Here is a 26,768-nt window from a genome sequence, read left to right on the forward strand (position 1 = left end):
GATGGATGGATGGATGGATGGATGGATGGATGGATGGATGGATGGATGGATGGATGGATGGATGGATGGATGGATGGATGGATGAATGGATGGTCGGTCGGTCGGTCGGTCGGTCGGTCCTTAGTGTTTCTGATTACCTGATCCTGTCCTGTTCTGCCTCTCAACCTCTGTGCCTGCCTGCTTCTGTCTGATCTATTTGCCTGACCTGTTTTTTGGACTCCCGGTGGATTCTGCCTGTTTAATGAACATGGTTTCCTGTCACCAATCTTGATTTCACCTCTGGTACCTCTTTGAACTTCTGATCTCCTGGTTCTGAATCCTGAGCATGTCCTAAACACTAGCTATGGACGGCGCCCACAACGTCTTGTTGTCAGCCCACCAGCTGGATACTACCTCGTTCTCTGGGCACAGACTGAACTAGTAAACCACGTTCATAATCTTCCTCTGTCAGATTTATGTGGTCACTAACCTGTGTTTCCTTTCTGCAGAGGTTCCTGCAATAGACGCTCTAGCTGCTGCTGTTGCAGATCCACTTTTAAAATAAATGCTTTTTAATTATCTGTCTGGGTCCTCCCGTTCTGAGCCATGACAGATTTCACTGCATGTCTGAGTAAAGATCCTTCCTCTAGGAAAATCAGGAAAATGTCTTAGTTAAAGGTTTGTTTGATGAAATAAGAAGTCCGAGGACTTAACAATAGACATAAACCTTGTTACTCTTTCAATAAATTACTTGACATTTTTAAAAATCTTTTTTATTTTTTATGGGGGAGGGGGTGGACCATTTTACCGTAATCCATCTGCAGAGCAGAAAATGAAGGAAAAGAGCTGGCAGAGAAGCCTTGTTCTATTTTTTAATGAAGAAAAAGAGCACTGACATAAAAAATGTGAAGAGAGGCAGACTCTCACACATTACGTACAGCTTTTAGTGGCTCCATCCAACTCTCACCAATGTGTTATCCTATTTTATATTTTCAATATGCTCCCCGATGGCTCCTGTTCCATAATGGCCCCAACCACTTCTATATCAGGTGTCCCAGTCTGTGTAAGTGTTGATGTCTGTTTTTAATATTTCTGTAGATCTCACCGCAAAGACCTTCCACAAAATTCCATAACATTGAGCATACTTGCTTTGGCTTAATTGGAGCATCGTGGAAAATAATCCTTCGACAGTCTAGAAATTAGATTTTACTTAGATTAATATGTTCCACAGAAGACTGAGCCTATATGTGTCTATAGATAGATGTAGAATATATCTTAATGAATATCACCCTAGAAAATCCTGCTGTCAGTTTTTTTTCCAAGTAAAATATGATATTTCTGTAGAGCCAGTGTCTATCTTTGTGGGGTTGGGGAAGAGCTAGCAATTCATCACAAGGAACCACAGAACAATCATGCAAGCACTCTCTAAAACTAATGCCAATTCAGAGAGACTAACTTTCCTAACAATCATGCTTTTGGACAATGGGAGAAAACCTGAGCAACAGAGAATTCAGGTCTGCAGTGGGAAAACATGTAAAATCCATGCACAAAGCCCAGCATTAAAAAATGTAAAGTAATCATGTCACAACCTTAAGGTGTTTGAGTTTCCATTTGTCTCAAATCCTCTAACTTAATTTAGATTCAGTCTTTTCATGACATTTATGAATGAATGTAAAGATGTCATTGGATGTCATAAGTAGACTTAATACAATTTTTGTGACATTACACAACAAATATTGTCATTCTGTACTTTTGGCAAAAAGTCTCACTGGTAGAAGAGACTATTTTGCATGGCAATAGGTAAAAAATGACTTAGATTGTACTTTTCAGTAAAACCACAGCTATAAAGGAACTTGAAATAAATCATTTCAAGACAGACTGAGTAGGGGTTTTAAATTGTTTCCATGGTCCTATTTTGATTTTGGTTGCAGAGAGTCCCGTCAAAAGTCCCACAAAGCATATCCTGGCATATTAGCCTATCTTACACTTCTGTTTTTGTTTATTAATATTTTTTTGGTGTCATTTGTCAACCAAATGACATGCTTGATTCAAAAGAATTCTATTTTTGAGTTTTCTGAAGTTAAAATTTTCACAGATCTCAAGCCTCTGAGCCAACATAAGTTTTTAATAATAGCACTGTTCTTCTGCGAAGCCATAGTTTAGCTATTTCCATGTGGAACAAGCTAAAGTTTGAATATATCATGAATCATAAATGAAGTAAGCACAAACAAAATGTGCCTGAATGAAAACGATTGAGCCATATGTGCAAGCTCTGCAACACCATGGTGCTGTCAGAAAGTTATTATTTAAAGTCTTTTCTTTTCTTAGTTTTTCTGTAGCCACATGTCATATTCCTTAAAGACTCAAAGCAACAGTCTGAGATGCCTGCAAAACTCCAGCCGCTCAGTATGAATCTCACAGGCCTTAGTCTGACAGCAGTGACAGTGTTTACATAGAGGCTCCTCAGCCAAGGCTGTAAAACTCATCTGTGGTTATTACCCCCAGGTTTCCCTCATTCACAATGTGCAAGACTTCATCATGTTTTCAACAAAGCAGACAGTCTTAGATGGCTTATTAAAAGGTTAATTTCCTGTTTTATCCTTTTCTTTCACTGGACTTAAAGTAGGAAATCACTGGCAGTCACTTTGAGTTTCCTAGAAATTTTATTTTGCCATATTACAATAGCAAACTTCAAGTTATTTAATAGAAATACATCTGCAGTCACAAGATCTTGCCGTCTATCCAATCCATACCAGAAGTGTTGTTTTCCTGATATGCTGATTATTCTTAGCCAATTTGAACAATTCAATTTAATTTCAATTCAGTTTATTTATATAGCGCCAATTCACAACACGTGTCATCTTAAGGCACTTTACAGTTCACAAGATCATACCATCAATTGATTCAGAGTTTTCTATCTAAGGAAAACCAGCTGATTGACTCGACTCATTGACTGGAATGCAATCCCGCACACTAAGCAGTAGTACAGTACATAAGCACAGAGATAAAGTTAAGGAATTGCATTGTATCGTCATCAAATAAGTGTAGCACAGTCTCTGAGATGCTAGCTGTTATATTCAGTTCAATTTAGTCTATTTAAATTGCACTAATTCACAACACAAATTCTCAAGATACTCGAGATACAGAGACAAGTCGATCAGATCATCAGACATCATACGCCCTGTATAATTCCACATCCTCCACTCCTGTTCATGTCAGGTAAATTGCAGAACTCCTCCATGTGTCCAGGAAAAAGGTAGCAGCGTCGGACTCCAGTACAAGTTCTTTGATTCTCAAAGAGGTCTTGGCGGAGCCAAGAGGACAGGGGCAGACAGAAATTGGAGTTGCTTCATATTTTGACAGTGAAGGACAGAGAGTGTGTCCATGAATGGGGGTGTTCGGATCACTCACAGAGATTGTAGAATGTTCTTATTGATTAAAATAACTACGAAGTTATGTTATGTTAACTCCGTCTTTCATTCGGGAGTGTACGTAAGCAGAGTGGAGGAAAACTGGAGAATGTGGAATTTCGGGGTGTAACAGAGAACACCAAGTGATTGCAATGAGTAATTGACTTGCAGGAGATGTTCCTCCTGGATGAGTATATGGCAACAGGGGATATTTGCTTGAATCTTGTCATTAACTACAACATTTCCATCACACTGAGCATGTGCTAGACAATGTACATGGTGTTGGACTTTGCACTCCAAAATTGGGCTGTAAGACCCCTCAATGCTCCTTGATACCATTCCACATAGACTATGGCCCGAGTCATATACCTCAAATTATAGTTCCTACCTCCTGTTCCTGGCTACTATCCCTTCACCTTTCGCATGGCCAACAGTAAGAAAACTATCCAGGGTAGTGTAAGAGTCATGATAGTGTAGTGTCTCATTAAGATACTCTAGTATTGCAATGCGCTACTGCTTCTCTGTAGAGAGCCTGGGAGACATGTGATGCAGATCGATACAGGGATGGAGGCGACCATGTGAGTTCCTTGCTTTTTAGTGACATTATGGGTTGTTTAGACTCTGCTCATATTTCAGAATATAGCAGCCGTTCAACCGGGCTTTGTAAGGTTGGTTAAGAGTGTGTTTATAAAAGGACTCTTTCAGGTTTCTAGACCTCACTGAGGGACGGGGGGGACTCCATTTGTAAGGGTTATGCAAGTGATCAAAATGCTAACTTACCCTATAAAGGGTTAAGGACCGTCCCAAACCACATAGTGGGTAGGGCAAGTGGACCAGTCAGCACTTAAATAGCGAGTCTGCATCTGTGCCTTAGAGTGACACTACCTATTGACTACCACTGGGGAAAGGTTGGGTAAGGTTATGTTAGTTTAGATTAGTTTAGGTTGGGTTAAGTTAGGTCAGGTTAGAAAACTAGAAATATTTGTTCTGTCATTCTTCTTAAAAAGGCACAACCAAAACATTACCTAGTGATGGCTGTTTGCTAACTGAAAGTACTAGTAAGGCAAGCATTAATTAGAAGCAGCTAAGAGACCCTTTGTATCTCTCAAGTAGATGTAGATGAAGATATCAACGGTACAGATGGCTATAATAAGTCTAGACTAAAGTTTGCAACAATCAATTTAAGGGGCACTACAACAAGACTCTTTGTGATGAGTGAGAAACACTCTTAATGTAAAGCTGCCAGTAGGGGACAAAGTAGCTCAGAGTTAATTGGACAAAGCATACTTTACATAAGGCTGGGGCAGAGTTTCACCATACCAAAAATGAATTTGTGACAGATGTGAAAAGTTTTCAGAGAGATAACCCCAAAATCCTTAAGCTAATTGCTAAGGGCTCGACTCAAGGCAGCTGTATACAAATTCACCGCACTTTTCAGATTTGAATTAGTAAAAGTATTTTAAACACTCACCATTTCTTTATGATTCTCTGCCACATTGTGTTTATCTATCACATCAAATTCCGCAAAACTGCATTGAAATTCGTGGCTGTGATTTGACAAAATCACAACTACGAGGTCCAAGGGGTGGGAATACATTTGCGAGGCACTTAATTCAGAACAATCCTGCTTTTTTTGTGACCTTTCAGAGTCAATCAAGACCCTAGATGGTACCACCTTCTGTTGGAAACCACACATAACACAAACATATTGTTAATTAAAAATCAGCATTTTTCCAGACTAGCTTTGCCTGTGGCCTGTGGATTTCATAGCACCGTGCCAAACAGCCCGCAAGCATTGGTGCCACTGATTAGACCCGTCTGCTAAGAAGGCAACATGATACAGAAGCTTTCTACGAGGTGAATGTGATCACAAGCTTCATATAAGATCAACATTAGTAAAACCCTGATCCCAAACTCCAGAGAAAGGTTCCAAAATATCCGCAGTCCGCAGTCTTGGATTTTGGCAATTTCTGAATAATTTACCAGAAAGTGAATAAAAACTAATAAAATCAAGAATGTAACATTATCATTTACCTTCATCAATAAAGTGTTATAAAACTATAAAAGTATGAATAATAACCTGTGGGTTTTAAATGAGTAAGAGAAGTAAAATATTGATAAATAGGAGCTTGCTTAACCTCAGTATGAACGGTTTTTAACCAGAACTTGAATTTCCAAATAGCTTCAAGCTGAATAAACACTCTGCTAATTTTAGCTGTGCTGATATAAACTGGAGCTGGATGAGGTATCAGATTGAAAATGTTCCTTATTAAAGTTGATTCTCTGCCACTCAGAGTACTGTAGTGATTTAAAGCACAAGTAAAACACACCTAGGCTGCAAAGAACAGCAAAAAAGGCATTTTATGAAAAAAATACAAAAAAACAAAGCAAAATCCCACCTGTGTCAATGAGTTCAGTCAGTGCTGTCTTAGTTGTGCACCTCCCTCAGATTCATTCTGTGTCTCCTCGCCCTCAGTGCTCCGTTTCCCTTCTTCTCCCACTGAGACTGAGGGCCTGTGCTGACTTACGACACCAGCAGCACCAGCACTGGAGCGGAGAGGTGGAGGGTGGTCCATGTACAGAAGGAGGATGATGGAGTGATTTTCCTTGTTGCTTGAACTGAACCAGTAGTCTTGGCCCTCCCCTTCTCCAATGATGTCATGTAAAGTTTAGGAGGGGATGATGGGATGGATGTTTTCACAGCAAATGAAAGTGGAATGAGTCCAAGTTAGTGCCTGATTCCATAATGTTTGTACTCAGACTCTTTTCTCTGAAACCACTAAATAAATTCCACTTCAACTAAACAGTGATTTTAGAAGATATTACTGTTCTTAACTAACTTAAAAGAGTCAACCTGTGTATTAAACCACATTAAATTCAACTGTTTTGTGAGAGCCTGTTAGAGAGCATTAAGGAGCATTAATTATATATTGAAAACCAAAAAGGAAGAAATCCTTTTTTGAAAGAAAAACCCACTTGTTAAGTAGTGTGACTCTAATCAGATCAAATCAAAACATTTTTGTCTGTAAGCATAGTGCTGAATATCCCCCATGAACAAAGCCTCTGTTCCTTGGAGCATGTTGTTGGCTGCATCATGCTGTGGGGCTACTTCCATTCAACAGGGGCAGAGAATGTGATCAGAAATGACACAGAAATCAATGACACAAAAAAAATGGAAATCCTGGAGAAAAATCTTCTGGGGGGGCTTTAAAATATGATGGCCAACAGGTGCAAACCTGCAGTAAACGATAAAATGAGCAACATAAACATGAGTGATGCAAACTCCAAAACAAGCAAGCACAAAAAACAAATGCAACTCAAGAAAATGCTGCTAACGTAAAAACAAAATTAACTGCAAACAGGTGCAAATGCGCAGCGAACGGAGAAACGAACGAGCTGCAAACACAAGTATGGTGCAAAGTACAAAATACATTTAGGTTTTTGCTTCTTTTTTAAGCAACTGTTTTTCTTATGCATTTGTTCGTGCATTAGAAAAACGCCTGCAAACAAAAAATGTTTTAAACAGTTGCTTAAAAAGGAACCTTAACAAATGCAAACACAAAATGCTGGAATCTCAGAAAACAAATAATGCAAAACAGCAGTAAAATCGTATTCACAGTCGACCACTAGAGGGGGTTAAACAAAAAAACAAACCAAATCATGCTGTTAATCTCGAATGCTGTCAGACTTTGTATTTGAAATGCAATGAGAGAAAATGAACCCTCCTTTGTTTCTTCAACTTTCTTCTTTTTTAACTGACTTTTTGTTTGTACAGCGCGACTGGTTCAATACAGTTTGTTTTTGTTCGACTCCATCTAGTGGTTTGGAGTACTTTCTTTTTGTGGAGCGAGTTTTCTGCTGTTTTTGCATCGCTTTTTTTATGTGCCTTCAGCATTTTAATTTTTGCTTGTAGTTTTATTTTTGTGGTTTCAGCATTTTTGTTTGCACTTGTTTTGTTTATTGCAGGTGTTTGCTTCTAGTTTTGTTTGTGGCATTATTCTTTGGCATTTGTTTTCCATGCTTGTGTGATTTTGAGTTTGCATCACACAGAGGTTTGCAGCCTGTTTCATCATTTACTGCACATTTACACCTGCCAGCCATTGTAGTAAAAGACCTCAGACTGTGGCGAAGCTCTTCGAATACAGACCGAAATCCTTTTGGGTTTCTAAGGTGTCACTTAAAATCAAATTTAATATTAAAGATTATGTAGAAAAGACAGGACAATAACATCAGTCTTAGGATAAGTGGAGAAAGAAAAAGGATAAGTAGCAGTTCCTGACAGTTTTCATATTTTTATTTATGAGAAAATCAATAACACTTTAAAAACATGTTGAATTTTCCTTTACAACCACCCAAACTATCCCATTGAAATTTATGTTGCTATGTAATAAAACATTAAACATTTCAAGATAAAAGTTTTTGCAAGACACTCTGACATCTATGGAGATAAATTCTTTTTTTTCTCCTGTCTTTTATAAACAAACTGATCTGTCAGCTTCACTCATCTGACTCTTTCTCACAGTCGTCTCCCTCCTCTCCACAAATCTGCTTCCTATCAGCTCTAATCTAATTCCAGCTTTATTCCTGTGATCCAGTAGCTTCGACGTGCTTTTGGAAAGGGGGGGTGTATTTAGAATGGGAACTTTTCTCTTGTGTTGACTGATTATGAGGGATGTCAGTTTCTCACAGCAGTCCAAGAGCTGTTGGCTGCTGTGTTTGTTTGGTTATGGAGACAATGTGCACAGTGCTTATCGGAACAAAAAGAACAGCCCTCAGCTAAATGTTGCAGATGGAGGAGGGAGGCACAGGCTTTGAATTTGCTGGGGGATTTCTCTGCGTGGGGGGGACGTTATTCAGCATGTAGGATGATGGTGGTTCTGATCAGCATTGTGACAGCACATTCATAATGCAGAAAGGACTGCACTCGTTTCTTATCATTCCTAAGTAGTGGCTTGTAAATCAAATCCTCCTAGTTTTGTGTTACAGTGAATGGACTAGTCCACCAACACCACATCAGTGCATGCTACTAATAGTAACATCGGATGTTATTTCTGCAAGAATGGCGTTGGAAATTGGCTTATTTGAGAAATGGATTTTCACAATAAGAACAATTTAGCTGTTAAGCTGATAAAGATTGTTTTCTCTCCATGGGCTCCTCCTTGTGGTTCAAACACTTCACTACCTAAAATCAGATGATAGCTTTTAGACAAAATAAACACTGAAATCTAAAACCTTCATAATAGAGTAAACATTTTCAGAAAACTGTAGTTCCTGCTGACTAGTACATGCTAAACTAGTAAATTTTATATCACTTTTTTATACTTCTTTTTTTTTTTTTACTTTTTGGGCTGCCTACGTAAATAAAAATAAATATGATGATAAAAACAATGATTTCTAAAGGGTTTGACAAAAGGAACTGGAACATAGATCCATGCATATGCATTCAGAAAAGTGGACCACATTAGTCCAGTTCTCAGGTCTTTACACTGGCTGCCGGTCCATCAGAGAATAGACTTTAAAGTTCTGTTGCTGGTCTATAAAGCTCTGCATGGTTTAGGCCCAAAATACATCAGTGACCTCCTGACCCAGTATGAACCTACTAGACCCCTCAGGTCATCCGGATCCGGCCTTTTATCAGTTCACAGAGTCAGAACCAGACATGGAGAGGCTGCATTCAGCTTCTATGCTCCACATGTCTGGAACAAACTCCCAGAAAGTCTCAGATCAGCTGAAACACTTAGTTTATTTAAATCCAGGCTGAAGACTCACCTGTTCTCAGCTGCATTTACGTAGATTTTATTCAAAAGTTAAAATTCGCCCGTCTCTGTATTCTCTCTTTTTAATTTTAAATGTTTTTAATTTTGAATCACGCTTTTAATTGTTTTTAATTGTTTTCTTTCCCTTTTGCTTATAATGTTTTATGTAAAGCACTTTGAATTGTTCTGTACATGAAATGTGCTATACAAATAAACTTGCCTTGCCTTGCCTTGCCTTGCCTTGCCTTCAGCCATTTAGTATTACAAATCCCATGGCCCGTTAGAGGAAGATGTGTCTTTAGAAATGAGTGACATGGCTCTCGGACCAGGGTGGCATGCATGGGGTGTCTTCAAACACATGGAAAAAAAAGAAAACTAAATAAAATCATCTGTCGGTTGTTATCTTATGCCCAACAACATTTTTTGTACATAAATCCAGATCGGGTCTGAATCAATAAGAACTGTCAGAGTTGTTTTTTCACTGACTAGATGAATAAGGTGTGTGGATTGTCTCTCATTTAAGAACTAAAATACATAAACTAAAAAAAAAAGATTATTCACAGCTCCAATCTTCTTTTAAATGTAGTATTTTTTTCAAGCCTTTCTTCAACTTATAAACATACACACCCATAAGCACCAGAAGAGACTGTAATGTTCAGCAGATTAGGACCATACTTGGCAAATGGTTGCGTCCATCAGAGGAACAGAGTTATGGAATACACTTCCAGCTGATGTTCGGAGCTGTAAAGCCTATGTTTTAAAACCTCCTTGAAACAACGGTTGAAATATAACCACACATGTTCACAAGTAAATGTATCCATTTCCATGGGTCTGTTCACCTAATCTTATTGTGATTTTATGTTTTTGGCATTTTACGTGTTTATGTCTACCCTGTTTTTTCCTGTAGCGTCCTATTTTAATGTTCACTGTTCTTACCTGCCTTAGGACAGCAGGAGCAAATTAGCTGTTGTGCTAATTCCGGCATATTTACATTGAGGCTTTAAGCTGACATGTTAATAAATGTGCATTGTCCTAATTTCCATCCATCTATTCCTTTTCCATCATGCTTATCCCTTCTGGGGTTGCAAGTGATGCTGGTGCCTATCTCCAGCTGTCAATTGGTCAGGGGCGGGCCACAGCCTAGACAGGTTGCCAGTTTATCGCAGGGCAACACAGGGACTAACAGGAAAAACAACCATTCACGCACGCACTCACACCTAAGGAGAATTTAGTGTGGACAAATAACCTATTAGGCATGTTTTTCAACTGTGGGAGGAAGAAGGAGTACCCGGAGAAAACCCACACATGCACACAGAGAACAAGCTAACTCCTGCAGAAAGACCCCGGGCTGGAAATCGAACTTTCTTGCTGCAAGACAGCAGTGCTATCCACTGGGCAGCCCTGTTCTAATTCAGATAAAATATAATAAATACAGAAATTACTTTCACAACGTCTTGGAATTAGGGCCATTTTACTGAGATGTGTTTAGAGCACAATATATGGATAATTAGTAGGCTTTTGTTGAGTTTCTTCAGCTTTTAGCAACGTAATAATGCCCCTCCGTCAAAATCATGGCCCATTTTGCTTGATTTGTGAGTGTTTAAGTAATCTTTGTGAATTATGTTGTCTGATACTTTCTTTCTTCTAGGTGGGGATTGAATAACACCAGAAGACAGCTGACAAATGAATACTCTGTAGGTCAAATATTTAATCATATGCATTCATATAGTTACATTTTAAGATAATGAACATTTGAAAACATTTATTTAGAAAAAAAAGTCTGTCTGTCTGGCTATCCATCTATCTGTGCCTTTAAAAGGGGTCAGGCTACTATGGCTTGTTGTAAGGCTTCGTCATAAAGCGGTGTCTTCAAACATGCAGCTGGTGACGTTTATCAGGTTGACCAATGGGATGCATTAAGTGAAAGCAGACACTCTGTAAACAGCAGCGGCGACTCGAAACAAAACAGAGAGAGGATTTAACTTTTATTTATATATAGATTTCAGACTTAGATCCAACAAGTTAGTGAATGCTTGAATCAATAATGTGTTTTTCTCAAATGGGTTAGTTGTTTGTATGTAAATGTTGTCCAGTCAACTTTATTTGTTCACTTTTCAAGAATGGTGAGTTAGCTTACTTAGTTTGTTAGAAAATGTTGTTGATGGTTTTTGTGTGTTCTTTGGGAAGCAAGCATTCCTGATATGTATTGTGAAGCAGAACCATTTGCTTTGGTCCACTTTGCCCCACAGAGATTAGTTGGTTCAGACAGGCTTTGCCTCATCTGCTGTGGATATAATTAGCCTCCTGCAGCGTTAGAGATCCTCTGTCACTGAGCCCTAAGCAGGACACCCATAGGGACACTGTCATGGTTGGTTTGTAGGCTGTTTTATACTTGTTTTGGATTACAGATATGAACCCCGGCCCAACTCTAGATGATGATGAAGTCAGCTCAATTAACCCTTTAAAGCCTAAACCATGTCATTGTTTTGAGTTTTTTTTTTAAACAGGAGTCTCCATTAAGGTGAATAATTAAAACAAATATACATTTGCACTTATTGGTTTTAACAGGGGTGGATTTAGGAAATTTGGGGCCCTAGGCAAAGAATGGCAGGGGGCCCTCTGAACTGGGAAGACAACACATAAAAGAAACCCATTATACAGATATAAGAATTATAATAGACATACATTATTTTTTCTACGTTTTGTCCCTCTCTTCTTGTTGTTTTCCTCTTTATGTTTTGTACTTCGCTGACTTTTCATGCTGTCTCAAGCACTAAGCACACTTAGCTGGTTGCTCCTTCCTGTTTCCAAAAAGGAAATGGCAATATGAGTCCTTATCACTGTAGACAAGCCATTATCTGCTTATCTGTTCTCCATTTTTAATTTTTCTGAAATAATAGCTGCATGAATCATGACAGCAGACAAGATAGAGGAGAGCAGGAGGCGGGGTTACCAATCTACTGGCTCTGGAGAGCAGAGTTTGCTGCTTGTCACCAAAGTCTTCAGTAGCAGGAAAAAGTTGCTAGATTTGGCGCTAGCAATGTTTTAATTGGACTGAATAAAAATAAAGACTCTAGAGGGGTCTGAAAAGTCGATGAATATAGCAAGAAAAGCACTAAGTTTCTCAACACTGCTCTTCGCATCGTTTGTTTTCAAATGGTTTGCTGCTGTCTGTTTGGAACTTTCTGAACATGTGCAGCAAATGGACTGATCCAATATGGTGGACACTGAAGGGGGGAGCTGAGACACAATATTATAACTTTCTGATGGCATTTTAGCAGAAGGATGTTTATCAAAAACATAATTAATGTGCACAAATAAGAAATTGTTGTATTCATCATACACGTAAACAAAGTTTTATGGGGCCCCCAGGAACTTGGGGCCCTAGTCAATTGCCTAGTATTGCCTCATGGTAAATCCTCCCCTGGGTTTTAATTAGATTTATTCATTTCATTTGTATCAGTTATAGAACATCTAGTTCATTTATTATATGTGTCTGATTGTACATATCAGGTTTTTCAAGAAAATAAATCACACTGAAGATATATGGAGGTCTCAAAAAACTCCATTAGATTACAAAGAAATGTTAATTTACTGTAATTTTGATTTCCCTTGCCAAACTTTACCAGCAAGCATTTAGAATCAAGAAATCCATCGACCTCCCTGAAGTCACTTATATCTACTATTCTGTCAAGGAATGTCTGAAGCTTTGGGAATCCAGTGAACAGTTGTGATGAGAATTATATGCAAATGTAGAAAAGGTGGGACAGTGATGAACATTCCTGACCTACCATATTTCCTCCAAGGAGGTATCTGTGATTCATCTAAAGCACTACTTTTTTCTTTTTTGGTTATTTTCCCTATTTTTAAGTAGGTAAATAAGACAAATTACCAAAGGAGTAAAATCATTTACATTTATAATGTGAAATTATTTTTTAGACCAGCTTTGCAGTGTACAGGGCTCCCTTGCCCTAATTATGTCCAGTGTGCATGAATCAACAATAAGAGAAAGAAGGTGGGACATAATTATATAAGAGCATAATACAAGATAGTTGTTATGTAATGATCATGAGTGCTTCATTCTATTTCTATTCTTAACACTGCAAAAACTGAACTAAAAGTATGTCTTTTTTGTTTTGTTTTTAAGTGTTTTTTGCACTTTTTGCACAGCCAATGGAATATTTTTATTCACTTAGAATAAAAACAACACCTCTAATGTCTTGTTTCAAATGGACTATATCTAATTATCCTATTTTAGGAGCCAAAATACTAATTCCAGAACATTTTACTAACACCCTTAAATGGGCAAATAGACATATTTCAAGAAATATTTTGGGAGAATGGCAAATACTTAAAATTTCTTTCACACAACAGCAACATTTATAGAAAGATATACTGTAATGACAGAAGCACCTATTTAGCTTATTTTACCTTTTGGAAATCTATAACATAGGACTAGTTTATCTGATTAATCTGTGATGTGTGCTGCAGGATGCCGAGGGCCCCCAGACGCTGTGTGACCTCTGCTTGGCTCAGGTGTGCTATAGATTAGATGCTTTGTGCAGGAAGCGAGCAGACGGTTCAATGAGCCTCATCTGGGCCCCAGTGTTCCCACAGGAACTGGCTGACCAACTGCTGCAAAAGATGGCAGCTAAAGGTATGAAGGGCTTTAAACCTCCCTCCCCCAATCTAACCCCTTCAGTTCAGGAAATGGGAAAAACAGCTGCCAGGAGAGGGAAGTTTTTGTTTTTTTTAAGATATTAAAGAAAAAACGCTTTCAGGAATTTAATAGAGGTTAATTGTGCTTTTGTACTGCAAAGAAAAGCCATATAAGTTATGTAAAAGGATTACTCATTTGTTGAAGTCATAATCAGAAGATTGTGGCGTTTTTCCGCACACTGGGAGGTGAAAGATTTCCAGGCTGAAGTTGTAGGAAATGTTGATCCCACAAACGTTAGAGAGGCAAAACTGAGGCTTCTATTTTCTACAATGTCTCCCTGTGCTCCCCTCTCCTCTAGGTATGCTGAATGACACAACTGTTGGGATTTTCCGAAACAGCAAGACGCTCCGCCTGCGTAGAGCCTCCATCCGATGCTGTAAGGTGTCGGCTGATGCTTTCCGCCTGGCTTTCTGCTCTCACCGGCTGCTGGAATTAGACGCCTCCTGGGTTTCAGGGGGTCTAACGGGTGCTGCTGTCATCTCAGGCCTGGCCTCTAACCCAGAGTGCAGGGCTAGTCTGCAGAAGTTAGCCCTTGATGGCCTGAGCCTGGATTGGGGTTCTTTGGAGGAAGGTGGCAGTCTGTGTGTCGGCTTTAGCTCCCTGCAGGGTCTTAGGACAATTCAACTTATAAACACAGATCTGACTGATGACAATCTTGAGGATATCTGTTCTCTCCCAAAGCTGGAATCCCTAGATATCTCCTGCAGCACTGTGTCTAAACTTGATGCGCTCCTTAAATGCAAAAACACAATTAGGTCCTTAGTTGCCCACAGGCTACATCGGCTGAACATGCCTCCTGTCAGACTGCTCTATATATTTGAGCAACTTCAAGCTCTGCGACATTTGGACTTCTCAGATGACCACCTTAGCGGTGATGATGGTGAAAGACGAGACAGAGATGAGGCAGTGAGGCAGCTTCTAGAGGGGAGTCCTCAGGTTCTGCCTTCTCTTGTTTCCTTAGACATTTCAGGGAGGAAGACAATCAGTGACTCTGCACTCAGAGCCTTTGTAGAGTCCAGAAAAGGGCTCATCTTTCTCGGCCTGCTTGCCACTGGACTCAGCTCCTGTCCTGTTCTTTCATCACAGAAAAACCTAAAAGTAAGCAACAATTTCTGGCATCAATCATTTGGTTTGAGGAATATCAGAAAAATCAGAAAGTCCCATTAGAAGAAATTTAACCCAAGTATAAACGTCTGGTTTATTTTTGACGTGAGGCACTGTTTGTATACCCTCTGAATATGAGCATTGTACTTCCTGTCTCTCTGCTGATCTGCTGTGTGTGCTCAGGTAACCGGAGAAGCTAATGAGAACCAGCTCTGGGAGGCTCTCCGAAGGTACAGAGAGAGGGAGTGTTTCATTCGGGAGGCCCTCGTCCATCTCTACAGTCTAACTACTGACACTGACAAGCCACAGCCGGACACGCTGAAGGTGTGGGGCTCTCGTTTCTCTGCTTAATGTCTTTTAGTTCCGCAGCTACTTAAATCTAGCATTTTATTTTTTCAGCTTACAGTTTTTCCGCAATGGCTGGAACACATTTCTTGAAACTTCCTCCCACTTTTTCTAAACCTCAGGTTATTTTTATTTTATTTTTTTTGCAAAAGCTTAATTTAGAAAACCAGAGTACTCTCCATCAAAACCAGAATTTTAGTTCAAAACCAGTTCTTATGTGGTCAAAACCAAACAATGTGTTCAGTTTTTACATACAGCAAGTAAAAACAGATCCACCTCGGAACATTTATTAGACAACAAAGAAAATAATTCAAGACCGAGCAACTGGAGTATGGAACTAACAGAAAATGCTCATTGTTAAATTTAAAATGAAATACCTTTTAAACTAAGTATACATTTTATTTTTATTTTTTACAAAAGAAGAAAATAAGAGAGACAGAAGAGCACTTTGCTTACTGAGATTCTTTCACCAACGTTTTCTCTTTGTGCGCAGTCTGGCTGGAGGAACTTATCCACATCGCAGGCTATATTTTTCCTTGGCAAACAACAAGGAAAGAACCCTCTGGGTGCCGAACGCAGCCTTGACAAGAATTAACAGTTATATCATCACAGCCCTGTTCCATTGCATGCAGGGAATTTTTTTTCCTAGTATAGGGTTGTCATAGACCTTCCAACCATCATGCAGAGAAAAAACCCTCTATTGAATTCAGGAAGGAGTTGCGGGGTGGAAGGAAAACCTTTAGGAAGCTCTGGTTGTTGGTAAACCACTCGTGTGTTAGGGTAGAGAGATGAAAACTCACATTGTCCCAAACTGTGACATACACTGGATGCACTGCTTGCTGATCGTTGTCTAATCATAACATCCTGTAGACCACCCAGAAAGGTCAGGAGATGTTTTTCCATTATGTGGCCCAAAGTTTGTATGCAGTAGGAGAATCCACAGGTTACAGTTCTACAATAGGGGGAATTCGTCTTCCAAATATATACAGGCAGCAAAAATGGGAGTGTGATGAACTTGCAGGTTCACCTACAGTAGTGTATTCAGTGTGTGAATTACCTGTTCTCCTCTCTGAACGTCCTGATGATGATTGCCACAGAGTGTGGAGGATGTTCCGTGATCGGTGGTGTTTTCTGATTGACTCTGAGTGAGGCGTGGAGGGATGGCCAGGGTCATCACTGCTGCTAGCCACTGCGCAAGAAGGTTGCGAGTTCGATTCCCGGCTCGGGAGCTTTCTGCATGGAGTTTGCATGTTCTCCCTGAGCATGCGTGGGTTCTCTACGGGTACTCCGGCTTCCTCCCACAGTCTAAAAACATGACTGTTAGGTTAATTGAGTTAGGTTTATGTTTTATACATCATTTGCACTGTTACTTTGTTAGCCAGATTAGAGAGAGTAGATGGCCTTCATTCACATTGTGGATGTCACTGTGTGTACGGAGGTAATCTAATCAGGACAGCCTTCGTGTCTTTAAAAATACACAGGATATGGGCAAATCTTGGAGCCGGTCTGATAGAGGAGAGCTATCTGTAACCCTGAGGCATAGAGGCAAGCTGCATGAAGTTCAAGACATGGATGGCATGTCAGTTTCTGATACGGACAGCTAAACATCAACATGATGCAACACATTGACTCATGAGCTATAAGAAGCAGGAGATGACCTTGTTCGGGGCTCAAACTTTGCCGGACGCTCGCGGACGTGATTTTTGAGCCCACAGCTGTGCAAGCTCCAGGCATTTTCTCTGTCCTGTAACGACCTGATCTGGAATAAATACTGTTACTTTTTTACTCCTGTTTTATAGTCCTTTTTATATGTTTTTACCAGTTTGAGTTAAGAGTAGTAAATAACTTGCTCCCAGGAAAAGAACCGTGAGCAACGGCTTTTTTTAGGGGACATAACTTCCTTATTTAACAATTGGCTTCTGTAAATTCTCCTTAGGTGTGAGTGTGCGTGAATGGCTGTTTATCCTGTTTGTCTCTGTGTTGCCCTGCGATGGACTGGCGATATTGGACCATTCCACACAAACAAGCTTAGAATCTTGAAGTTTTCGTGGGTCTCTTCTATGAACTCTTATCTTCAGTTCCTTCTCTTGATTTTCTATTGGATGTCAGGTGATTGGCTGGGCATTTCTAGCAGCTTTATTTTCTTTCTCTGAAACAAAGTGAGAGTTCTCTTGGATGTGTATTAAGGGACCATTGTCCAGCTGAAATGTCCACCCACATTTTATCTTCATCATCATCAGCAGCAGATTTATATCTCTGTAAATTTTTCCATTCATCTTTCCTTCAATTATTTGAAGTTTGCCAGAACGATATGCTGAAAAACAACCCCACGCTATGATGTTCCCATCTCCAAACTTCATTGTTAGTACTGTGTTTTTGGGGTGATTTGCAATGCCATTTGACCTCCAAACAAGATGTGTATTATGGCATCCATAGAGTTCAACTTTTCTGTCATCTGACCATACTATATTCTCCCAGTATTTCACAGGCTTGTCTAAATATTGTGCATCAAACTTTAAACATGCTTTTTCTTCAGCAATGCACCTCCCTTTCTTTACATGTTCAATACTTTTTCCCTGTGCCATTCCATATATTACATATAAATTAATTTCTGGACATCTATGGGTTTTTTTTTTTTTGTATGTGTGAATTGCATGGATTGTTAGACATCTGGTGAAAATCTCATATCAACGGCACCTTTAGAAATATATTTACTGAGAAAAATTGTGGCGTGTTCAATACTTATTTTATCTGCTGTAACAAGATGTAATTAAATTCAATTCTTTATTGCAGACACAAGAAACATCCATATCGTCCATAAATAAATAACCGCAAAAGCAAGATATAAAAATATAAAAATGAATTGAAATGTGAAGACATCTGCAGTGATAAAAGGTTAATGTGCAGACAATGGGGTGTTAGAACCCACTGCTTGTTATCAAAAATGAGAGACATTTTTTTGTGGAATGTGGGACACTGCACAGCATTTTATGGTATGCCAGAATCTCAGAGGATTATCCTAATTTGGACTTATTTGGGGCTGGTAAAATAAAGGGCCCATCCAAGGCACCATTCATGCAAGAACCGCCCACATTAGAACTTTTCATTTATAATGAAGAGGCAGCTCCTTAGACATGTTTTTACAGTAGTTATGTGGGAAAACACAATATTTAATAAGCGAAAGTTTAAACCTATAGAAGAAAAGCAGATGAATTTGAAGATCTGGAAACCCTCTTAGTCTGAACATCTGCTACAGGCTCGTTTAGTGTCAAGGGACCCGATGTTCTAATTGCAGTGCTTAGCAGTGATTGCAGAGAGGAGGTGCTGAGATAAGTAGTACAGTCCAGCTGCACAGCTGGCTTGCTGAGTAGCTTTTTTGCATCAAGAAGGTTACATGCTAATTCATAGCTTTGAGCTGTCCTTGACAGTTTCCATTCTATCAAACTGGAACACTGAGGGGTTCATGGACGTCTGGTTTCCTGCAGTTAGTGCTGGAGGCAATGCAGAGCCACCCTGAGTCACTGCATGTTCACCTGGTGGCCACTGCGTGTGTATTCAACCTGACTAAGCAGGACATGGCAGAGGCCATGCCTGTCCGCCTGATGAGCTCTACGGTCACCCAGCTGCTCCACGCCATGAAGACCTTCCCCAACCAGCAGCAGGTGAGGTGAAACACCCACTTTGCTGTTGATAGATTTAACACAGCATCATGGTTACACAATGACTGCATCATCTCCAAATTTAACTCAGTGGTTTGCTCATGTCTGATTGGTTAATCACCCAGTTTTCAATTTTCTTTCATTGTTTAATTTCATTCTCCCATGGGTTTTAGGTGCAGAAGAACTGTCTGATGGCGCTATGCAGTGAATACATCCTGCAGGATCTTCCTTTTGACAAGTTAGTTTGTTTCCTTAATAGTAGTATGACTAACCAGACCAGGTACTGAATACAGACCCAAAGTAAAGGCTTTTTCCCTTTTAACCCTTTAAAGCCTGGACCATGAAAAATTGACAGACGGGAAATTTTTTTGTCATTGAATTTTCTGACAAATAAAATATTTAAAAAATTAATTGTGTATAAGTTAAATTAAATAATTTATTTGCATCAATTTTGATACATTATACTTTTCTGTATAATGTATATTTATGTATACATATTTATATGTATTTTTGTTCACCAGAGGTATCTGATTGTGTGTAAGTCAGGGAGATGCTGTCACTGATGATGCAGGTGGCTCAAAAAATGGCTTTAAAGGGTTGAAATCAGGCAAATATAATTTGAGCGGAACAAAAAAAAAGCTATTATAATTTATCAATGGCGAAGTAAAACCTTCCAAAGCATTCTGACATTTTATAAGGAAATATAAATATTTGCCCTCCATGTTGAGCTATGGGTAAAATAAGAGGATGAACCAGTTTTTTTGGGGGGGTTTTCCCGATTAAACAAGCAAAAGCCAGACCTGATGAATGTCTGCCCTGTGGAATCTAGAAATCTGTTATATAGAACCTGTCTGACAATGTGCCAAAGACATGGAAGAAAAAAATTATATAGACAAAAGTGACCATTTTGGAAATTGCTGGTCCTGTTACAACTGTAATGCTAACATATTTTGGAACAGCAACCCATCATAGAATCAACTGATCCTGATAGGCTGCTTTAGAATGCAGACAAGTTTATTTCACAGAGCCATGAATTCTGCAAGAAAATCTCCAACCATCATCTTATGATGTAAGTCTACCGAGACAATGGAGAATGTAAAGCATACCAGGAAGTCCAGTTCTGAATGATTTAATAAAAGGTTAACACCGCAGGTTTTTTTGAGCGCCCACGTAAAAAAAAGTTAGACTTAAACTCAGCTGTGATACTGAGGTGTGGCCCATCGTTCATAAGACATTTAATGTAATCGAAAAATGGGAAGAAATTCGCCACAGCAGGATAAAAACAAATTGCCTTGTTACTGCAAAACTGTGCTATTTGACACAGGAGCAAGTTGGTTCTATTAGATTTTCTTTCAATGATAAATGAAATCATATTTTGAAAACTGCTTTTTGTATCAATTCAGTTTCTTTACAGATGTGATAAAAGAGATGAACAGGATAAAGATGTTTTCTCTACACTTTACTTTACTTTTACCAAAAAGTAAAAAAGAAAAAAAAAAACGTACGTGCTGTTGAATCTAAAACTAAACTCTAAACTCTAGTTTTCTGAAACACACTGTCTGTGAAACTTCTTTGCATTTTGTAAGTATTGAGTCCCTCATTTGTGTTTAAATCCTGATGCAGGTATTTAGCTTCCATGCTGATGATTAAGTGGCTGAGCAACCATGAGGAGCCGGCCCTGCAGAGGATGGCGGTGGCCGTCATCTCCATTCTGGTGGGAAAGGTTGTTATCCTGCTAAAGAAGAACAGTGTAGCACCTGATAAAAACACTGGTCTAAAAATAATTCAACATTTACTATAATACGTTTATTGCCCATTCATTTAAGCAGGTAAAGAAGATGGTCTGCAAATGCAATGAGTAATGTTGCCCTTAGAATAAGATAATTAGATATTATTTACTTGAAACAAGAAGCCTTATAGGGTTATTTAAAACATAAATCATTTCATTCCATTGGCAAATTGTTCTACTTATCTCCTCGAATCAAGGGAAAATACACCGATTTCAAGATCAAATTACTTGTATTATAAACTCAGCTAAAAATAAAGCAAATGTTTCTTAAAATAAGTGTATTTGACCTTAATTTGAACAGGTAAGTAAGATGATCTGCTTATGGAATTAAATCATAATAAATTATGATACTATGTATTTGGAATAAGATAATGGAGTTATTTTTTCTTATTTTAAATATAGATCACATTATTTCATTGGCAAAATTAATTATCTACCTGCTCTAAGAAAATGAAAATAAAAAAAACACTAATTTTAAGAAAAAGATAGTTACTTATAGTTCATTTTGCAGTGTTATACTGCCTGTTGAGACCTAATGTAATCTCTGGTCATTTCAATTTTAACTAACTGCTGTTGGAGCTCCAGTTTACTCCGGTCAAATGTACATAGTTTTCCGACCAAATAAGAGTCTTTTTATTCTAGTTGGACATTTAGAAATTGTGTAAAAAGCCTTAAAACAAATGATAATTTCTACCTTTGTTTTCACATGCAGCTTTCCCCAGAGGAGACTGCACAGCTCAGTAAGGATGTCTCATTTATGAAGGTATTTTTTACTATCAATGTGGTTTTCTTTTCACCTTCACATTAATAACAAAAGAAAAATCTGATATAACAATAATAGTAATAGTATGCATTTTTATTCCATGGCTTTTGATAAAATGATTCTATTTTTGTTTCACCTGGTCTTGAGTAAAACCTCAGTCTGATTCATGCTTTCTCCCTGTTCTTTGCTTCCATCAGCAGCTACTGGCTGTCGTGCAGCAGAAAGCCATGCTGGGAGTCATAGACTCCACTTTGAAGTTCGCCCTGAGTGCTCTGTGGAACCTGACCGATGAGACGCCCACAGCCGCACGCAACTTCATCGAGTGTCAGGGCTTGGAGCTCTATGAGGAGGTTCTGGAGGTCAGAGAGCATAATTTAATTTACAGATAGACACATGCATATAAAAACACACTGATTTTATATTTTTCTCTGTGTTTCTCTGTCTTTATTTTGGCATCACAGTCCTACTACAATGAACCTTCTATCCAACAGAAAGTTCTTGGCTTGCTGGTGGGTACAGAATGTATGACTGAGCTGATGAAAAACATTGTTCAAATGTAATAATGTTTTGCATTAAGTTATTCAAATTCAACACTAAATCTCACTCTCAACAACCACTGCAGCTGTTCGGAAGAGACTCCTACAGATCAGCAAACATTTACAAATCAGTTGTCAGTCTTATGACTGAACTTTAACTGAGTCACTGCTGGTGAAGCAAAGCTTAATGCAAGAGGATGTGTGTGAATGAAAGAAAATGTTTGCAGGAAAAACTAATTATACAGCTCACTGAGGTACAACGTTTAAAGCACTCAAATTCAACAAGAATGTATATTAGAAAGGATAAAACTGTAATGAGAAACCTGTTAGTATTTCTCATGAAGAGATGCTAATAGGTTTATTTTTAATATTCTGTTTGAAAAAAAAAAAGGTTAATTAAAAAGAAAAGCAAGCAACATACTTTGACTTGTTGGTTGTTTTTATTTTATTTTGCGCTAGAAATTGTTTTAGAGGATTATGAACTACAAGAAGAACAACATATGGATCAATGTGTCATCAGCTTGCTTTATTAGCCAAAATTTAAAGAGACTGCATTAATTTAAAATGAAAAACAAAACAAAATTAAAACATCTTCTGTGTTATTATCTCTAAATCTTACGAGAAAACTGTACATAAATGAAAATCAGACTTTAAAAAAACAAACATATATTTTGTAAGTTTGAGGCAAGTCTATATAATTCTTAAACTGATGGTTTTCAGATGAACTAATCATTTTAAAGGCCACCTTTTCACATTGGCTTGCAAGATTTTAAATCAATATTTACACCTTTTGCACAGTTGTGGTTTTGTGTGCTGTACAACCTATTTAAATAAACAACAAAGACTGTTGTGTTTTTAAATGACTGCAGAAGCTTTGAATTTATGCGGTGTGGAAACTGCAAAACAGCAAAAATAAGTTGGAGGAAAAAACCGGATTGGTTTAATGAACAGCTGATGAACCGTTGCAACCACACAGCTTGTAGACACAGCTTTAAGCAAGAGAACGGTATAACAGTCATAGCTTTAATTGCTAAATGTCTATGGTGAATTTTGCATCTCATACCTGGTTTATTCTGTATTAGTTTGGGGTTGATTTTGTAAAAGTAAGGAATCCATTTCTTTGGTTCTGTTCAGAACAATATAGCAGAGGTGGAGGAGCTCCAGTCTGACCTGATGGATGAGGATCTGTTGGAGCACATCCTCAGTCTCCTGAAGGACTCCCAGTTGGAGGTGGGAGTGCGTTACTTTGCAGGGGGGATTCTGGCACAGCTGGGCTCCAGGGCAGAAGCCTGGACTCTGGATGATGAGCTCCGTAGCGCCATATTGGAGGAGCTGGTGTGTTAATGATGCTCTGAGACACAAAAGACTGTCTATTTTTTATGACTGCTACTTTCAGTGTTTCCTCTTCCTCTGCAGCATGAATCCATAATAACATGGCCCCATCTGGAGCGGGAGATGGTGTCTTACAGGTGAGGTTTATGCTCCTCTGTGTGACAAATGCAACTGCCTTTCAAAAGCATTGGTCGGGAAATAAAAATGTTTTCCAATTGTTTATCCTTTGTATCATTACCAAAGTTCTTTGCGGTACGTCTCCTCCGCTTAAACATCTACAGACATATATTTTGATCTTTATCCTTCATATAATAGCTTAAATGGAATCTAATTGGATGAAAAGCTTCTTTGAGCTGCAGTTTTCCATTTTTTTATTTTTGTTTTGGTGGGTTCAGTGTTTTATGTCCAGGAATATTGTTAGTGAATCTCCATCCCAGCCTAAATTCTTCAAACAGGTTTCTTCCATCTTTACCCAGCTCTATATGTATCCTTAAGTTTTTGGTTTCCACCTGTTTTTTCAGGGTGAGGGTTAGGGTTAATTTTCCTACATGTGAAATGTTTTACACTTCAATTTTAACCTGAGTCTTGCTTTCCTTTTTTCACTACTCCACAGAAGCTCAATGTTAGAATGATGGTCTGCATTGCAAAAAAGGGGAGCATCTAAATCCCAGAGAAAAGCTACTCAAATTATCCCTCATGCAATTAGATCATATTATTAACAAGTTTTCTTGATTTAAGGAATTGAAATCTAGAAGTAAGCATTTTGAACACTTAGAATTATAAATAAGATAAGTTATCTAATATTTCAAATTTTTTTTCTAATCTTGTAAGAACCAATTAATTTGCACTGTAGTCATCAGGCAATCCACAGATGATACTGTTTGAGCTGTGCAGCTGTATTAGGGGGTATCAAAATTAAAGAGCATGGATACAAGCTCTTGCCAGAAAGTTTTTTATTCATTTTTTTTGGTAAAATAGTGAAACCCATGTATGATTTCCTGTTCAGTTAACATTCGGTGCTACTTTTCTTTCTTTGTTACATAAAACCCCATTAAAATACTTACATAGTGGGTGTTATATGACAAAATGTGGAAGAGGTCAGAGGTTATAAATACTTTTGTAAAGCACTCCCCATGCTGCATATTCCTTTATAGAAAGCTCTTAGATCGGTTTCACATCCTGCGGACTCCACAGGCTCTTATGAAACATTTTTCACTTAATGCTGCGAATCACAAATCTCTCCTGAAACAATAATGCATGTGTGATGTGGGATTTTTCTGCCGAGGACTATTAAATCAACACCATAAAGCATTACTGAATACATTATAGAGTCCATGCAAACGGAATGTAATGGTACAAAAAAAAGTGGAAAAATACTGCTGCTAAAGAAGTCTCATTTTAAAGCTTTTTTAAAATGTTTTCAGGTCCTTCCGTCCATTTTGTCCTCTTCTTCAACATGGCCAGCCCTCAGGAGTCCAGCTGTGGGCAGTTTGGGCCATACATCTCGTCTGCAGTCAAAACAGTAAGAAAACAGAATAAAACACACTTCCTTGGACACCTAAAGGAAGTTTTATGTTATGTCTATTTGACAGCTAAACCTTGGATCCTATCAATCTGGTTAATTTGGATATCTGGGCCTCATTCTTCTCTTTCTTTCTTACATTTATATATTCTCCAGCTTCACATTACAGCAGTATGCTGGAGGAGGAGGGCCTGACAGAGCTTCTGAAAGCCTTGGACACGCATCCCGACACGCACAATGATGTCAAAAGGGTTTCCCAGCGCATCATGCTCATGGTACAGGAACATCAGACTCACTCGGAGTTAATAAACAGCCAGAAGGATGATGGAAAGGCTGAACAAAAGCAGTTTTAATTAAAACAGATCAGTGGTATCCATGATGCTAAAAAAATTAAACCAATACAGTGGATCTGAAAAATGTGGGCAGATAATGAGTAATATTTTAGAAAGAGGGTCTTGAAAACGTCGTCTTGACTTTTGGACTCATATTTGAAATGGCTTTGATATGATATCAGTGCTAATTTGTACATAATTACATAAAAGGAGGTAAATCGTACGTGTTATTCAAAGATTAAACATTTAAATCTGAAAGCTGTGGTGTCCAGCTGTGTGATTTTGTTTTAACCCTTTAAAGCCCGATCCAAGAATATAAAACAAAACAGAAAATTACTTTTTTTTGGTTTGAAGTCCTTATTTGGCCTTTTAACAAAATATGTAAAAAGAAAAAAACAGAAACACATTTTTGATATTACCGTAATAATTTATTACTGTGCGATAAGTCAAGATTATTTTTGTGTAGTCTTCTGCCCTCTGTTATCAGGTATATCTGATTGTGTGCAATAGGATTTTGAGCAAAGTTTTTACCATTAAATTATGCAAAAGGTGTCAGACGCAAAACATTTCAGAAACCGTATGTATCAAAAATGATACATTTGGCATTACAGGGTTAAATATATAAATAGAACAGTTTAAAGGGTTTTATTAAACAGGGGGAAGAAAAACCTCTGCATTGGAAGAATGACAGAAGTAGTAACGTTTAGATAGGAAACATGAGGAAGACGATGCTCTGGGGACTATTTTTCTTTTTCATGGATAGGAAGGCTGGGTTGGTTTGACTGATGGAGCTAACAAAAAGTATAATGCATGACAAAAAAAAAAAAACTGCATATGGCTGGGAAAATCTTAGAAATGGCGCTAAGGTTCAGGAAACCAAGCATTCAGTTAGTGTTAGAGAAAGAGTGTTTAAATCAAAGCATATTTAGTTTGTAAAATGGTTACATTCTAAACCCAAATCTGTTGACATATCTCAAAATTGATGTTTAAAAATCTTCTCCATCCAAGCTGATAAGGGATTTGGTAAAGATGAGTCACTATAAATGAAAGGTTGGTAGAAGTCTAAGCTAAGATAGGAGATCTCTGCATCAAAATATGGGCACAACTTCTCTTTTAATGAGCAAAACACATCAGAACCTGCCACTAGATGGCGGTTTTGTTCTTCAGTCCAGAAGCCTATTATGCCCTAAAATTATCCTTATGTAAAAATAAAAAAAAAATAAATCAGTTAAATATATTGATTTTAATTTTAATCATGTGTTTCTATTGATACGCCACCCTAATCATCATGAAACTGGTGGTTTTTGCATCTATGCCACAGCGCCTTGGGTAACAAGCACCCCTCATCTCTTTCTTCCCCCCCATCTGCTCATATGCTCTCAGGCTCTCTGCTAGATGCTGAATTCATTATATTTTATGTAATGCTGCTGGAAGAAGGAGCTGCTCTACAGTGTTGGGTATAAGTTGGCCTATTTATAATTCCCTTTGAAAAGCAGATTAACAAGCCGAAAGGAAATGTTG

General features: G+C 38.3%; 2 protein-coding genes across 3 annotated transcripts in view; one reads left to right on the forward strand and one right to left on the reverse strand.

Annotated features, from left to right (window-relative positions):
- The window catches only part of LOC107083641 (angiopoietin-related protein 1-like), a 27,859-nt gene extending 21,878 nt beyond the window's left edge, over positions 1-5,981 (reverse strand). The window contains exon 1 of the mRNA XM_015373012.1: positions 5,789-5,981. The gene's annotated coding sequence lies outside the window, so the exon portion shown is untranslated. The remainder of the gene's footprint in view (positions 1-5,788) is intronic.
- Positions 5,982-11,110: 5,129 nt separating this feature from the next.
- On the forward strand, positions 11,111-25,494 carry LOC107083610 (protein zyg-11 homolog). 2 transcript variants are annotated; one of them, XM_015372971.1, is made up of 14 exons: positions 11,111-11,268; positions 13,637-13,802; positions 14,164-14,963; positions 15,153-15,293; positions 18,743-18,976; positions 19,147-19,211; positions 20,597-20,696; positions 21,475-21,525; positions 21,723-21,884; positions 21,987-22,034; positions 23,196-23,396; positions 23,478-23,530; positions 24,818-24,915; positions 25,072-25,494. In XM_015372971.1, exons 1-14 carry the CDS (start codon positions 11,266-11,268, stop codon positions 25,266-25,268), a joined length of 2,319 nt encoding a protein of 772 aa, XP_015228457.1. In that variant the 5' UTR covers positions 11,111-11,265; the 3' UTR covers positions 25,269-25,494. The 2 variants fall into 2 exon arrangements, with proteins under 2 accessions (XP_015228457.1, XP_015228458.1); XM_015372972.1 differs by having other exon boundaries at positions 18,800-18,976.
- Positions 25,495-26,768: the final 1,274 nt, after the last annotated feature.

Source organism: Cyprinodon variegatus, unplaced genomic scaffold (genome assembly GCF_000732505.1).
Source record: "Cyprinodon variegatus isolate N-32 unplaced genomic scaffold, C_variegatus-1.0 Scaffold79, whole genome shotgun sequence".
NCBI lineage: Eukaryota > Metazoa > Chordata > Actinopteri > Cyprinodontiformes > Cyprinodontidae > Cyprinodon > Cyprinodon variegatus.